At 39.1% G+C, this 14,250-nt stretch overlaps 1 protein-coding gene across 6 annotated transcripts in view; it reads left to right on the forward strand.

The window, feature by feature from the left end:
• The first annotated feature begins 293 nt into the window (after positions 1-293).
• The window catches only part of MAPKBP1 (mitogen-activated protein kinase binding protein 1), a 74,815-nt gene continuing 60,858 nt past the window's right edge, over positions 294-14,250 (forward strand). For 3 of the 6 annotated variants that reach the window (XM_074289354.1, XM_074289359.1, XM_074289358.1), the window contains exons 1-2: positions 294-447; positions 890-1,105. In XM_074289354.1, coding sequence (XP_074145455.1) covers positions 989-1,105 — 117 coding nt within the window. In that variant the 5' untranslated portion in view covers positions 294-447; positions 890-988. Of the gene's footprint in view, positions 480-889; positions 1,106-14,250 lie in introns of those variants that run through there. The other 3 variants (XM_074289355.1, XM_074289357.1, XM_074289360.1) reach the window with 3 other exon arrangements.

Genomic DNA, 14,250 nt, shown 5'->3' on the forward strand with positions numbered 1-14,250 from the left:
GAATATCTACCTATTTCTAGGCTTCAGATTCCTTTCCTATAAAATAATGTGCTCCGTTGGACTTTTAAGGTGTCTTCCCACACTTGCATTCTCTGCTGCAAGATTCTCCCAGGAACTTTATTCTCGTTCCTCTCAGTCCAGTCTCCCTCCTTCTCGGTCCTTTCAAGCCAGGTCTTTCTCCTGAAACCCCGCCTCCGCGACTCCTCCTAAGAGAAGACCGCGCCTCTCCCTACTGACCCCTCCCCCTCGTTGGCTCCGCCCCTGGTGGTACCGCCCCCTCCCGGCACCATCACCCCTAGGGAGGGAGTCGCGGATGCAGCCGCCGTTCGCGTTTTGAGCCGTCTGTGCCGCCATAGCTGCCTGTAGCCGCAGTTGCGGTGAAACAGGAGTTCCGAGCGCGATGCCCGAGGGACCTGCGAACGGGACAGTCTCCGATTCCTGGGGCTGGTGAGGAGGGGAGGAGCCTCTGAGTGGAGAGGGTGTGTGTGTGTGGGCCACTGACTGAAAGCCAGGGATTCTGGAGAAGCCGGAGGAGGGGGACGAAGAAGGGGTCGGGGGCGGGGGAGGGGGAGATGAGAGCGACCGGCTCTGGGCCCGGGTCTTGGAGCTGCCCGGGTCGGCTCCGCTGCCCACTCCCTTGGGCTCCGCGTCCCCCCCTGCCGCGCGTTGCCATGGGAACATTCGCGGGAATCCCCCCGGGCTCCCTCCGGGCACGGACTGAGGTGTGGGCCTGAGGCTTGCTCACCCTCGGGATTTCTGGGCTTCTCCCCTTCCCCTCCGCGGCTTCGCTCCTGACGTGTTGGCACCCCACTGAGGGCCGGGGTGTAGCGTAGAAAAGACCGCCGAGCCGGGCCGGGCCGGGCTGATGTAATGACCCCCGTTCATCTAGGTCGCTGCTGGGCCGGAGCCGAAGACCCTATGGAATGAGGAGCGCGTGCCGAGCCTGGGGATCCGCCTGAACCCCTGCGCCTTTCGGGGCTCCCTCATCATGATGTCTATGGAAGGCTCCACCATAACCAGCCGGATCAAGAACTTGCTCAGGTCCCCATCCATAAAATTGCGCAGGAGCAAGGCTGGTAGCCGCAGGGAGGACATCAGCACCAAGGTGAGGTCTGGAGGTGGGCCGCGGGGAGAGACTGGGAGTAAGGCGCTCTGATTTCCAGTCCTTGTCTCCTCACCGCAGAGTGAGCGCTTGGGTACAAGCTTGTCTGGTGTGACTCAGTTTCCCTTCCTGGGAGGGGATAGTGTAGCCTGGGCGCCCCTTTAGAAACTGAGCTGTGACTAAGGCGGTCTTCCCGGAGGGCTGCTGAGGAACAGGTGAGAATGCGTCGCTGCTGGAAGAGCATTATGAAAACATTTAGCCTGGGGGTTTGGCTGGGATTTCTGGTGCTCTCCTCGGGTACGGCTCCTGAGCTTCCGGCTAATTTATGCCAAAACATGAACGAAATCGGGCAGCTTTTATTTGAAATTCGTACCGGAGTCTGCCTGGTCTCTGCTGGCACGATGGAGTTGATACCCATCAAAAAGTGGAAATCGTCTCTCTGCTACCTATCAGCTAAGTGTAGTAATTATTTCCTTTCAGAGCCTGGAGGATGGGAGGGCTCTGAACACCTCTGCTGCAAAAGGATCCTGGGAATCAAGCCTGGAAGTTAGCCTTTCATTTCTTCCCTCTGTTTTCGTTTTGTGCTCTGGTTCATGTGCTAGACGCCACAATCTTGGGCATGCCAAAGTAGAGTAAGTTTGATCTTTGAGGAAAACCAGAGCTTCAGTTCCAGAGGACCAGATTAGATTTTTGCTTCATATTAAATACAACAGCTCTGTGAGGCAGAAAATCTGCTACAGGGAGAGGCGTTTTGAGACAGCTACATTTTATTGCTTTGCCTGCATCTTTTCATTGGGTCAGCAAGCCTGGCAGCTAGTGCTTTAGTGCTTTACTCTCTAGTGTGGTAGAGTTTTAAGAGAGCTTTGTTAGATCCCCGTGCCTTAGGAGAACCTTACTTGGACTTAATCTGTGGGTAGACGCCCCTTCTGTGTATTTTACCCAAGTAACTGCGCTGGATTGAAATTGATCCTGAGTTTCTGTACTGCTATTGTTTTGAGAATTGTGATCCTCCAGTGCAGTTTGCAGTGATCACTATAAATATAAATTTGATTCCAAATGATTCCACTTTGTGGGACCTTTGACAAATTACTTAGGTTTCCGTAAGCCTCAGTTTCTTGGACTAGATGACTTCTGAGGTTCCTTCTAGCTCTGTGGTCTTATGATCTTGTTTGTTTATTTGTTTAGATCAGATTTTTGTGAATATTGACTTACCCTTAGAAATACTAGTGTAGATTCTGGACAGGTAGCTTGGAAATGACCAGCATTTACAAACTTATCTTTGTTCTGTGTGTGATGGCTGATAATAGTGAAATTTGGAGGACTTTATAAAAGGAGCTTAATTAGCAAGTAGTATGATGCTGGTTTCATTTTTGCCCTAGAAGTTTGGAAGCTCTGTGGAAGATGCAGCTTTCTGTTTCTTTTATAGAAGAAAATTTAATACAGATCTTGGAAATCCACATTTGAAATCTTATTGTAGCTTTCCCTAATCTAGAGCCACATGGTTATAGAAAGTTTGTGTACCTCTGATCAAAAAGGGCAAGGCAGTGGTCTTCTTAAGGAGGGACTACTAGAAAAGGTCTTCAGTGTCTAAAAGAATAGCAGCTGCTTTTGTGTGACTGTATTCCTAAAGACCAGAATTCACCAGCTGGCTTGAAAATGAAAAATAGCCTTTTATATCTGGCAATTGCTAAAGACTTTTAAAAATGTATATTGACCAGAAACTCCATATTTATGCTCAGAATCTCGAGATTATCCAAACAGCTTATGAAATACTGGAGCTGATAGATACTGATATTAGATGTTAATGGTAATTGATTACTGGAGGAACTCTAGTGGTGCTTGTGGAATGAGTTCTAAAATAAAATTTACCAACGAGGATACTGGGACCCTATGCAGTCATCTTTTCAAGATAAGAAGGAAAATAAAATCCACGTTATTTCCCTAGTAAATCAGTGACAATAGCTTTAGTGTAGCATTAGGGTCAGCCCAAATGAGATTTTAAATGGTTTTGAAATAAATTCTAAAAGAGATTTCTATATTTCCTATGTTTATCTGTCTCAATTCTTGAGAAACAATCAGCTCATTGGCAGGTAAAAATTAGCCAGTGTGATATGGTTTTGTTTCCTTTTAGAATCTTTTCTGGACCCTAGGTCACCTAAATATAGAGAATTCAACATAGGAGAGAATAAAGGTTGCTACTTGTTCCTTACTACTTGCTTCTGGGTTTTCTATGATCAGAAAGTTGAGATAGCAAACAGTGACTCCACTTTGGAGAATCTGTGGGGGTCCTATAAAAGCTTCTGAAAGCTGAAAAGTCTTTACAGTTTCAGAGTTGGTATTATAAAAAAATTTAAACTGAAGACTGATAATCTCAGTTAAGTTGTCCATTTAGCTACTATTGCTCAGTCAGAATATATGAGTGATTACATTGTATGTCTTGCACTGTGATAGGAGCTCTGGAAAGGAAAAGAAGATCTAGCAGCCCCTATCCTCATTGCTTCCAGATTAATCAGAAAAACAGGATACACTGGAGAAACTTTGTGTTCTTTAGTTGTATTTTATCAGTTAATGTAAAGGAGTGAAATATGTGGGTTGGAGGAATACTAAGAAAAATGGAAGTTAGGTAGTACTAAACATGGCAAGCTTCTCTAAGGAGAGTGAGTTTTGAAAAAAAGACTATATGGAGATGAAGGATATTGGATGACAAAAGACTGGAGGGGAGAGTATTCCAGGAAAAAATTTGGAAAGCCATGTACAGAGCAGAGGTGAAAACAGATGAGTTATGGGTAGAGAATATAATAATATCAATTTGGGAGGAGTCTTTTTAGGAGAGTAATGGAAAAATAAAATTGTTGAAATTGTGAGGAGTTAAGGGGTTTGAACAGAGGTCCCTTCTCCAGTGTGGAACATTTAAATTTTATTCAGTAGGACAGGGATGGGAAATCTTCCTTTTGGTGACTCAATGACATCTTATTGCATTTAGTATAAAATATACATATCTGGGCAAATAGAAACTGGAATTTTGATTTTGATTTTTGAGTATAGTTACATAGACCACTGTTCCTGAAGGGAACTTTTTGGAACTACTCTTAGTTTTCGAGTGAAAAAAGATTTCTCACCTTTGCAATGAGGAATTGGGGACAATGGATCATGGCACTGTGGAGAGAAGAACAATGTGTTTTAAAAAAACCAAACTATTAATGTCTTAGGTTAAATGCTGTCTCTTTGGGCAGTAGGAGAATTAAGTAAAATCATTTGAAGTACCTTCCCCGCCTTAGACTCTTGTTTCCAAACCTCACTTTTTCATAATGTATTAATTTTCCCAGCGTTATAGGGTGCTACTTAGTCATATCTTCAAGAAGGGTTTGTGGGTTTCATAGAAAGGAAAGGTTGAAATATATTTAGATTATTACTGATTATTTGATTGCTTGATACTTTTAAGTACTTAATGAGATTCTGGAATCTTACTGCTCTCTGATAAAGGAGCTTTTTAATCTTCAAAGCCTATGCCACCTTTCTGGGTGCCTGTGCTCTGTATGTTTCTAATTTATCACCTGGGTCCATAATTAGAGTATTTTTTTAGTGGGTTATCCCACTAAAAGTCCTTCTCTTTTAGAGGATCTATATCAGTATTGTGGTGTCTAAGAAGTGACATCTAAGAATGAGGCAATATAAAATTTTAAAATTGCCAAGCACTTTGATTACATTATCTCATTCCAGTCTTAGGCCAACTCTAGAAAGTAGATGCTTTAGGTATTATCTTTAGGGTCAGAGAGTTAGAACTAGAGCTCAATAACCCTAAAGGTCATTGAATTCAACACCTTCATTTTATAGATGAAGACGGATTAAGTGACTTGATTGATCACATAACCAATTAGTGTTAATGATAAGATTTAAAAACTAGGTCTTCTGATATCTCATCCAGCACTGTTCACTGTGCCACACTGTGTTTCTTGGCATTTTTCCTATAGAACATGAATGTTAGTTACCCTGGAAAATCCCCATGACAATCATAGATCTTGAAACAAAAGTTCTCAACTTTTTTGTGTGTCATGGACTTTTTTGAAGTCTGGTGAAGCCTCTAAACTTCTTCTCTGAGGCAGCCAGGTGGTGTAATGGGCAGAGCACCGGGCCTGGGGTCAGGAAAACTTGAGTTCAAATCCAGCTATCCAGGGCAAGTCACAGCCTCTGTTTGCCTTATTGTCTTCACCTCTAAAAGGATGATTAAGTTGTTGTGAGGGTCACTGCAAGATAATATTTGGGAAGTGCTTAGCATATTCCTGTCTCCCTTCCCCCCCAATGTTTTTAAATATGCAAAATACTGCATCACAAAGGAAACTAAAGTTAGTGAAAATAAAGATACTTTTTTTCTCATTCTTTTTCACTGGCCCTCTGAAATGTATCGGCAGATCCCTAGTTAAGAACTCTTCTTGGTCTAGAGGATGTGATGGTCATTTGACTTTGAATGACCTAGATTCAGAGCTGACACTAGGAGCTTTCATAATTTAATAGAAGCTTCCTGAGGGGGTAGGAATAATGAACTCTGCAATAATTTTTTTGGTCAGGTTCAATTTTCACTATGCTGATTCAGTCAATGTTCTATTATCCAAATTTCTTAGGACTAACACTTAGGGCCCTTTCCTGGGCTTTTTTTTTTTTTCCTGTTGACTAGAATAGGGGACAAAGTTGAGCCCCTTGGTTGCCAGCAACTCTGACTGAATTTATGAGATCTTGGACAAGCTTTTTCTGCATCTGTTTCTTGTCTCTGAATGTATATTTGCTTCACTGAGTCAGTGAAAAAAATCAAACATTTACTTGTAGAATGTCTTAATATCTTCAGAACAAATATTCTAAAATGGGAATTGTCCCCAGGCCTTCTAATTAAAGTCTTCATTAGCCTTTAGAAAACGAATCTCAGCAGAATTGGGTTCCTCTTCTGTCATTAGGACTTAATACCTTTTCCTCTGCTGCCTAAAATAGCTCAGGCTGGTAGAGTCACAAATTGGCTTATTTTTGGTCTGCTGGCTTCTAACATACAAGGAATTAACAACATTGCTGTTTTCCAAATTTCCCCCCTATAAATTAGGATAAATGCTATGGGACATTTTGTGTCACAAATTTTGTTTCTTGTTGAGAGATTTCTGATATCTTTGGGGACCACTAATATTTTTCTTTTCCACTAGTTACCTATACCTACATACTCATTTTCTTACTTGTGAAAACATTAGCCAGAGATAAGGCTTTATTTATCTTGATCTTTATCCTTACCCCCTTAGTCCAAAGCTAGACCTTTTGCTGTTAATTACTGCCTTTGTTTGGAGTACTGCCTGGATTTCAGGATTTGTGTTAATTCAAATTAACCTTCCTAGGGATCATGGCTTTATAACTGGCCATAGAATACATCTAGGTTTCACTTTACCTTTAGACAATAAGCATGTTAGAAAAAACAAAGGTCTGTGAGCATTTTGGATTTTATTTGCTTTGTCACTTGCCTTATGCCCTATTTTTCTAGGTGCCATTATTTGTTACTTGACATTTCTACATTTTTTTTGTCTTTGTCTTTCCTCTATAGCATAGTTCTTAGCATCTTGGATATAGGATTGACTTGCCAAGGATCATCTTTTTGGAAGTTTTAATTTATATTTATATCTGTATTCAGACTAAAGTTGTCTAATTAATGCTTGGTTTTATCAACTTGTTTACAAATTAAGATATAAGGAAATTTTGTCCCTTGGAAATCAATCTGCTGGCAACATCTCCAAATTTAGGTAGACTAGACTTTTACTCATCCTTTCCAGCTTTGTAGGAACCTGCCAGAGCTTGTGTTCTACTATCATAACCTCAAATCAGAATACTTTGTTACAGAGTAGGATCTTAGGAGAAGATCTAAGAAATATGCATATTATTTCTTATTCTAACCCTAATCTTCTCACTTCTCCCTCTTCAAAAAGTGGTGAATATGTGAAACAGGATCTTGGGTGGATCCATAGGACTGGTATTTTCATATGTTCAGATTTTCCAAGTTTTGGTTTACTTTTTACCAGTGACTGTATCAGCAAGGTCTTCATTACTGGATTGGCCACAATATTTTTCCCTGGTATTGAAGGACATTTAAAGAATGCACTTGGGTATTGGCTAATTTCTTTCTACCATCCAAGCAATAGATTCTGTCCCTCCCATTTCAGAGAGAACTTCTATAGTGCTTTTTTCCCCCTTCCAGTTCCTGTAAAGAATTCTCTAATCTTCAGTCATTGTATTTGCTAACCCTTATTTTCCTTTCACCTCCAAAACTGGAATGAAGTTGAATATTTTGTTAATTGTCTCCTTGTTCCTTTCATTTCTACCGAAGTCCTTTACTTGAAGATCTTGGGAATGGTCTTTCATGTGTTTCATGACTAAGTTCTGGTCTTGAAACTCTCTCTTAGAAATTTTGACACAAAAACTTAATACTGAAGTCTCCTATGTACTTCTAGATTTGAATATTATTAATAAACAAACATGTATTTATCTGTATATAAAGAAAAGTATAAATACAAAACAGTCCCTATCTTTAAAGAACTTAAATTCTAATGGGGAAATAAATAAATAGCTACAGAAACATACATACAGAGTAAAAGAAAGTAACTTAAAGAACAAGGCTTAAGTGGCTTAGGGGAAAAAGTGGCGTTTAACCTAATTGAAGAAAGCCAAGGCGGTCAAGAGGTGGAGGTGAGAAGGGAGTATTCCAGGCAAGCAGAGACAGCCAGTGATGCTAAGAGAGCTGAAATATTCAAGGAACAGCAACTGTAGATCAATGTCCTTAGATTTTGGAGGGCATGGAGGAAAGATTTGAAAGATTCAAAAGTAGAGGCCTTGAAATGGGAAGAGAGAATTCCTATTTGATCCTGAAAGTAATAAGAAACCATTGGATTTTATTGAGCAAGGAGGTAACATGGTCAGATATATATGCTTTAGGAAAAAAGTCACTTCATATTTGACTATCTAATTCCCTAGACCACCTAATTTCCTTCCATCTGCATATCTTAAAGTGCCCTGGCCAGGTTCCCAGTTCTCTGTGAAGTCTAAATTTCTAGGGACCCAGATGGCCATATTGGAAATACTGTAATTTTTTTTGGAGAATAGGAATCTACATGTGGATATCTCAGTGTTCTGGTCCACAAATCATCTGAATTACAGGGGGTGTGTGTGTGTGTGTGTGTGTCTTGTATGTGTAGTGGGGGAAAGGGGTGCAGTAAGAACAAGAATTTCCCCTTATATGGGAATAAGAAGAAGGAAAGATTAGCTGTGGTCTTTTCCTGACCACCTAGACCTTACCTACTGCTTCATTTGTGGTTTTTGGTGAACTTAATGCAGTATTTGTACATTGGTATTATCTGCCTGTGAGATATAGCACAGAAATTGACTTAGTCTTTTTTATCTCCCCTGGTGATGTTTTGCATGTAATAGGAGCTTGGTAAATTTTCACTGAAAGAATTGACTTTAATAAGTTGTGAACCTATGTGTGGAGGTTATGGCTATCTGTTATTAGAATAGCTGATGTAACCTGATTCCCTAATCCCTTTTTGGTGAAGTAAATTCAATTTCTGGTTCTGCTGTTCTTTTGACCAAGCAGGGATGTGAAGAACCCAGGCATCATTATCCATTAAAAAATGGTTTTCACTTTTTAAATTTTAATTTTTTTTTCTCAATTACAAGTAAAAACAATTAAAAAATTCCTTTTTTTCAAATTTTGAGTTCTGAACATTCTTCTTCCACTCTCATTCTTCACTGAGAAGGCAAGCAATTTGACATAGGTTATACATGGGTAGTCATGAAACACATTTTCATGTAAGTTGTTATGAAAGAAAATAGACAAAAGAAATCCCAAGAAAAACAAAGAAAAGGTATATTTGATTTTTAAAAGCTATTTTTAAAAAAACTGTTTTTAAGCAATTGATTATTCTTTATTTCCCTCTCTAACCAGTTTTCTCTGCCACTCAACTCCTTGTCTTCCTTACAATATTTTATTTTTCAAAGTACATCTAAAGAGAATTTTCAACATTAATTTTTGTGAAATGTTTTTGTGACCCTCCCAAGACAGTAAGCATTTTGATATAGGTTCAACATGTACAGTACTTTTAAACTTATTTTGGTATTTGTCATGTTGTGCAAGAAAAATCATTCCAAAAGGAAAAAACCACAAGAAAGAAAAAGTAAACAAACAAACAAACAAAAAGGTAAAACATATATTTCAAACCATATTCAGTCTCCATAGTTTTCTCTCTGGATGCAGATGATATTTTCCATCCTATTGGATGGGAATTATTTATTCCCATCCAATTTTATTGTATGTCTATTGGAGTTATCTTGAATCATTTCATTGCTGAGAGGAGCCAAGTCTGTCATAATTGATCATCACATAATCTTGCTGTTATTGTGTATAATGTTCTCCTGATTCTGCTCACTTTCCTCAGCGTCAGTTTTTATAAGTCTTTCCTGCCTTTTCTGAAATCAATCTGATCATCATTTCTTATAGAACAATAACATTCCATTACATTCATATGCCATAACTTATTTAGCCATTCTCCAGTTTGATGGACATCCACTCAATTTCCAATTCTTTGCCACTGCAAAAAAGAGCAAACATTTTTGCACATACAGGTCCCTTTCCCTTCCTTATGATCTCTTTGGGATACAAACCCAGTAGAAACATTGCTGGGTCAAAGGGTAGGCACAGTTTTGATCGCTCTTTGGGCATAGTTCCAAATTGCTCTCCAGAATGGCTGGATCATTTCACAACTCCACTAACAATGTATCAGTGTCCCAGTTTTCCCACATCTGCTCCAACATTTGTCATTATCTTTTCCTATCATTTTAGCCAATCTCAGAGGTGTGAGGTGCAACCCCAGAGTTGCCTTAATTTTTATTTCTCTAATCAATAGTGATTTAAAGCATGCCTAGAAATGGCTTTAATTTCTTCATTTGAAAGTTTTGTTCATATCATTCGATCATTTATCAATTGAGGAATGACTTGTATTCTTATAAATTTGAGACATTTATCAGAAACACTGGCCATAAAAATAGTTTCTCCGCTTTCTGCTTCCCTTCTAATACTGGTTGTATTGGGTTTGTTCAAAAACTTTTCAATTTAATACAATCAAAATTATCTATTTTGCCTTTCATAATGTTCTCTAGTTCTTCTTTGATCATAAATTCCTCTTTTCTCCAAATATCTGATAGGTAAACTATTCTTTGTTCTCTTAATTTGCTTATAAATACATACATTTCTATTCTTGTGCAGCCTGCTAGGATCTGTATGGAGCATGGGCACAAGAGATGGATGCTGACATAGTACAGCTGTGTGATTTCTAGCTGACCATAAACCACAACCAGTTGCTCTTTCTCTATCCTAACAATACAGACAGAAGTCATGGTGTGTGTCTTGTAATTGAAAACTTGTTTGTCCCTCAGTCACCAGATTGGAAGTGGAGCACCCCCCTGCCATGACTGCTCTGCCCTTCTTCTTAGAGCCTCATCTACCTTCCACCCTCATCTGTTTCTGTTTGTGACCATGACAGACAGAGCATAGAGCTTCCATTTTAATTCCTGTGAGACATGAATTGTGTCCAAACACAGATATTTTCCATAGAGGAAACTGGAGCCGAGGTACTTCATGCCAAGGGTGATATGAGTGTTGATTGCTGGGGTTTTGTGGAGTAGGAAAAGGAGCATAAGCTACTTTGCCTGTCTTCTTATCCTTTGGGGTTGCTTACATTCTCTTTGCCTCATCAGTTTTGCAGTTTGGGTTTCATTTACTGTGGCTCCAATAAGCAGTGAAAGTAGTGTAGCGAGGTGGTGATGGGATTTTCCATATCAGCCACAGCCGATCAAATAATGAGGAGTAGCCCCTCAGCCAGGGGAGTTGGGTGCAGGTGGTACTTTTGTGATTGTTGTAGAGAGAGTCTAGGGGCGAGTGTTTCAGGAACCTTGAATCACTTGGTTTCAGAAGCTGTTTAAATGATATCAACCCCAGGTGAGAAGTATGGGTCTGTTAGATGTCTCTTTCATGGATTAGCTTCAAGGTTAGCTGCAACAGTGTGCTCCCTCTAGTTTAGGGGAAGCATAAAAGTAGCCAGTATGATAACCATGTTAGCCTGGATAGACAAATATCTGTTTTTTAAGGTGTTTTTTTTTTTTTTTTTAAGCTGGCTTTAGAAGTTGGATTTGGGATTGAATTAATTCCTCTCTCCAGGAATGGATGACCTTGGTGGTAAGAGTAGGTGATAAGAAAAGAAAGACAGAGACTGAAGTAGAGAGAGAGAAACAGACTGAAGAAGAGAGAGAGTGAAGTAAAGCGAGAGATAAACAGAGACTGAAGTAGAGAGAGACAGAAAAAAAAAGAGACTGAAGGAGAGAGAGAGATATTATATATAACAGGTTGATGTTTTTTTGGTACAGCTTCTTCTTTGTCCAGCTTTTATTCATTTTCTCAGTTCTTTTGTCTGTAAATAGCAGTGACCTATTTCCAGCTCATTTTCTTGCTAGCATTCTCAACGTTAAGGATCTTAACTATTAAAGATGAGTAGTTAACATCTCTTTGTAATAGCAGCTACTATAGAGTGAATTCCAGGACCAAAGAAAAACCACACCAGCACACTAATAGAATTATTTTAAACACCTGGATAGATCAGAGACTACTGAAATAATAATTTAGCTTTTAACAGTAACAGCTGAACTGGTTTCTTCTTTTTGCAGTAACTAATATTAAGAAGTCCACTTTTAAAAAGTCAAAAGCTCTCTTTCAGCTTTTGAATAAAAAGGATGAATGAAGAGAGTAATTCTGACCTTCATAATCCAGTGTTTTTATGTATCTTGTATTGAACTAAATGAAATTTTTTTTTAATCAAGATGAATTACACAAAAAAGCAGTCAGATTAATTGTAATGACCAATCTCAGTCCCACAGAGCAGATAATGAAATAGTCATCTTTCCTCCTAGTTAAAGAGATGGAGAACATAGATAGGGAATATGGAGTAGGGAGTATAAAACCCAGCTGGTTTTGCTTAGATTTTTTTTTTCCTTTTTTCAGTGTTCTTTGAAAAATAATGTTTGGAGCAGAGAGAAGACAGGAAAACTCCTGTGGTGTAAAAAGCAATAGGCAGTAACAAAACTAATAGGACAAGTCATATTTCCTATTTAAAGCCAAATTCATTAGTTAAAAAATAAATGTTTTGTTAAAACAGTCGTCAATATAATTATATAATTTATACCTGTGATTATTTGGTTGAAAAAGTATATTCAATACAAGAAACTTTATGGTTGAAGAATTTTAATTTGTTACTTTTGCTTTGATATCTTTTTCCCACAGCATAACAAAAATACCTGGTTAACTTAGTTACAGATAATTCATTTCTCATTTACATTCCAGACATCTGCTTCAGTTAGCTTTGGTAAACAAAATGACACAGCTTTGGCTTTTTGGTGCACCAGTTTGCACGTTATTTCAGGGCTTAAAAGATCTGTCCTTTTTGTTGGTGTGGGTTATCTACTTCCATCAGAATAGATCGAGATTCTTCTGCTATTAGTGGATATGTGCTTGATGAGCAGCTGTGGCTGAAAACAACATCAACCTTGTGGTCAGTCTAGTGCTGAGCATCTCTGCCCTTGGGTAGGTTAGTTCTCATGTGACACATGGTTAGCACCAAGATCACCCTCAGTATCTTTTTAGTTTGGTTGTACCTGTCAGAGCTAGTGCTTTATTGGCAGAGTTGTCAGGAACCATGGTGAAGTGGTAGTGAAGGAATGAACATGTTAGCCTGGTAAAAAACAACAAAGCTAATCCGAAAAATTACATAAAAATATATACATATTGGGACAGCTAGGTGGCGCAGCGGATAGCCCTAACCCTAAATGCACCAGCCCTGAAGTCAGGAGGACCTGAGTTCAAATTTGACCTTGGACACTTAATAATTCCTAGCTGTGTGACCCTGGGCAAGTCACTTAACCCCAATTGCCTCAAGGGGGAAAAAGGAAGAAAGAAAAAAGAAAAATACATATATACATATACCCACATATACATATGTATACATATACATAACATATACATATGTATATACCTTCAAAAAAGATTAGTTTTTTAGAAAGCACAGAATAATAAGTACAGATGGGAGAGGTATGGTTAAGATCTTCTGACAAAGATCTGGAGGACTTCAGTAGACCTTAAACTATGACTTTTTCATAGTGTGAAGTGACAGCTTAGCACATCTGGAGTATTATGTTTAGTTCTGAGTGTCAAGTTGTCAGAAGTCTATTGATAAATTGGAAAGCCTTCAGAGGAGGCTAACTAGATGAGTGAAAGGCTTTAAATTCACATTATATGAGGGTTAGTTGAAAAAAGTGGAGGTATTTAACTTGGAGAAGAGAAGGCTCAGCAGCATGTGTGAGAACTGTATTCTAATGTGCAGAAGAAGACCTTAGATAACAGAATCTGGAACAGTGAATGGAAGTTGCAAAGAGACAATTTAGACTTGACATCAGGAAAACTTCCTAACCAGTGTATTTGTACTAAAGTAGAAGAGACTTCCAGAATAGATAGTGGGTTTCTTCTCTCTAGAGGTTTTCAGGCAGGGTGGAGGACCTTTTTCCAGTCAGGTGTGTTATGTTAGGGATTCCTTTTGGGCCTGGCTTGGATTAGAGAACCACTAAGAAGATCCCTTCCAGCTTTCCGTTCTGTAATTCTGTATACTTGTTTCCTGTCCTGTCCTTAGTTTTGACTCTAGTGAGTATATATGACATTCTCTAAGTGAGAAAATTTCTCCCTTCAGTATAGTTAATTATACTTTCTAGAAGTGCAGGAGCAGAATAGAATAGTGTGACAGCCAGCATTATCCCTACATATTGGGGGGGGGGGAATTCTTGTATAAGAAAAATCCATCCTTACTGATACTGAATAGGGATTTTGGAGATTTGCATTCTTGACCAGTTACTGAGTTCTCACCCCAGCCTGAGCTCTGTTTCTTCATCAGTAAAGTGGGGATAATGATACCTGGCCTGCCCACTTTACAGAATTGTTGTGACATTCAAAGGAATGATGTATTTTTAAAATGGTGAGAAATGAGAAATGCAGAGATTTAGAAGATGGCTCTTGGCCTAGAGAAAATGAATCTAGT

The sequence above is a fragment of the Sminthopsis crassicaudata genome, chromosome 2, assembly GCF_048593235.1.
Source record: "Sminthopsis crassicaudata isolate SCR6 chromosome 2, ASM4859323v1, whole genome shotgun sequence".
Taxonomy (NCBI): domain Eukaryota; kingdom Metazoa; phylum Chordata; class Mammalia; order Dasyuromorphia; family Dasyuridae; genus Sminthopsis; species Sminthopsis crassicaudata.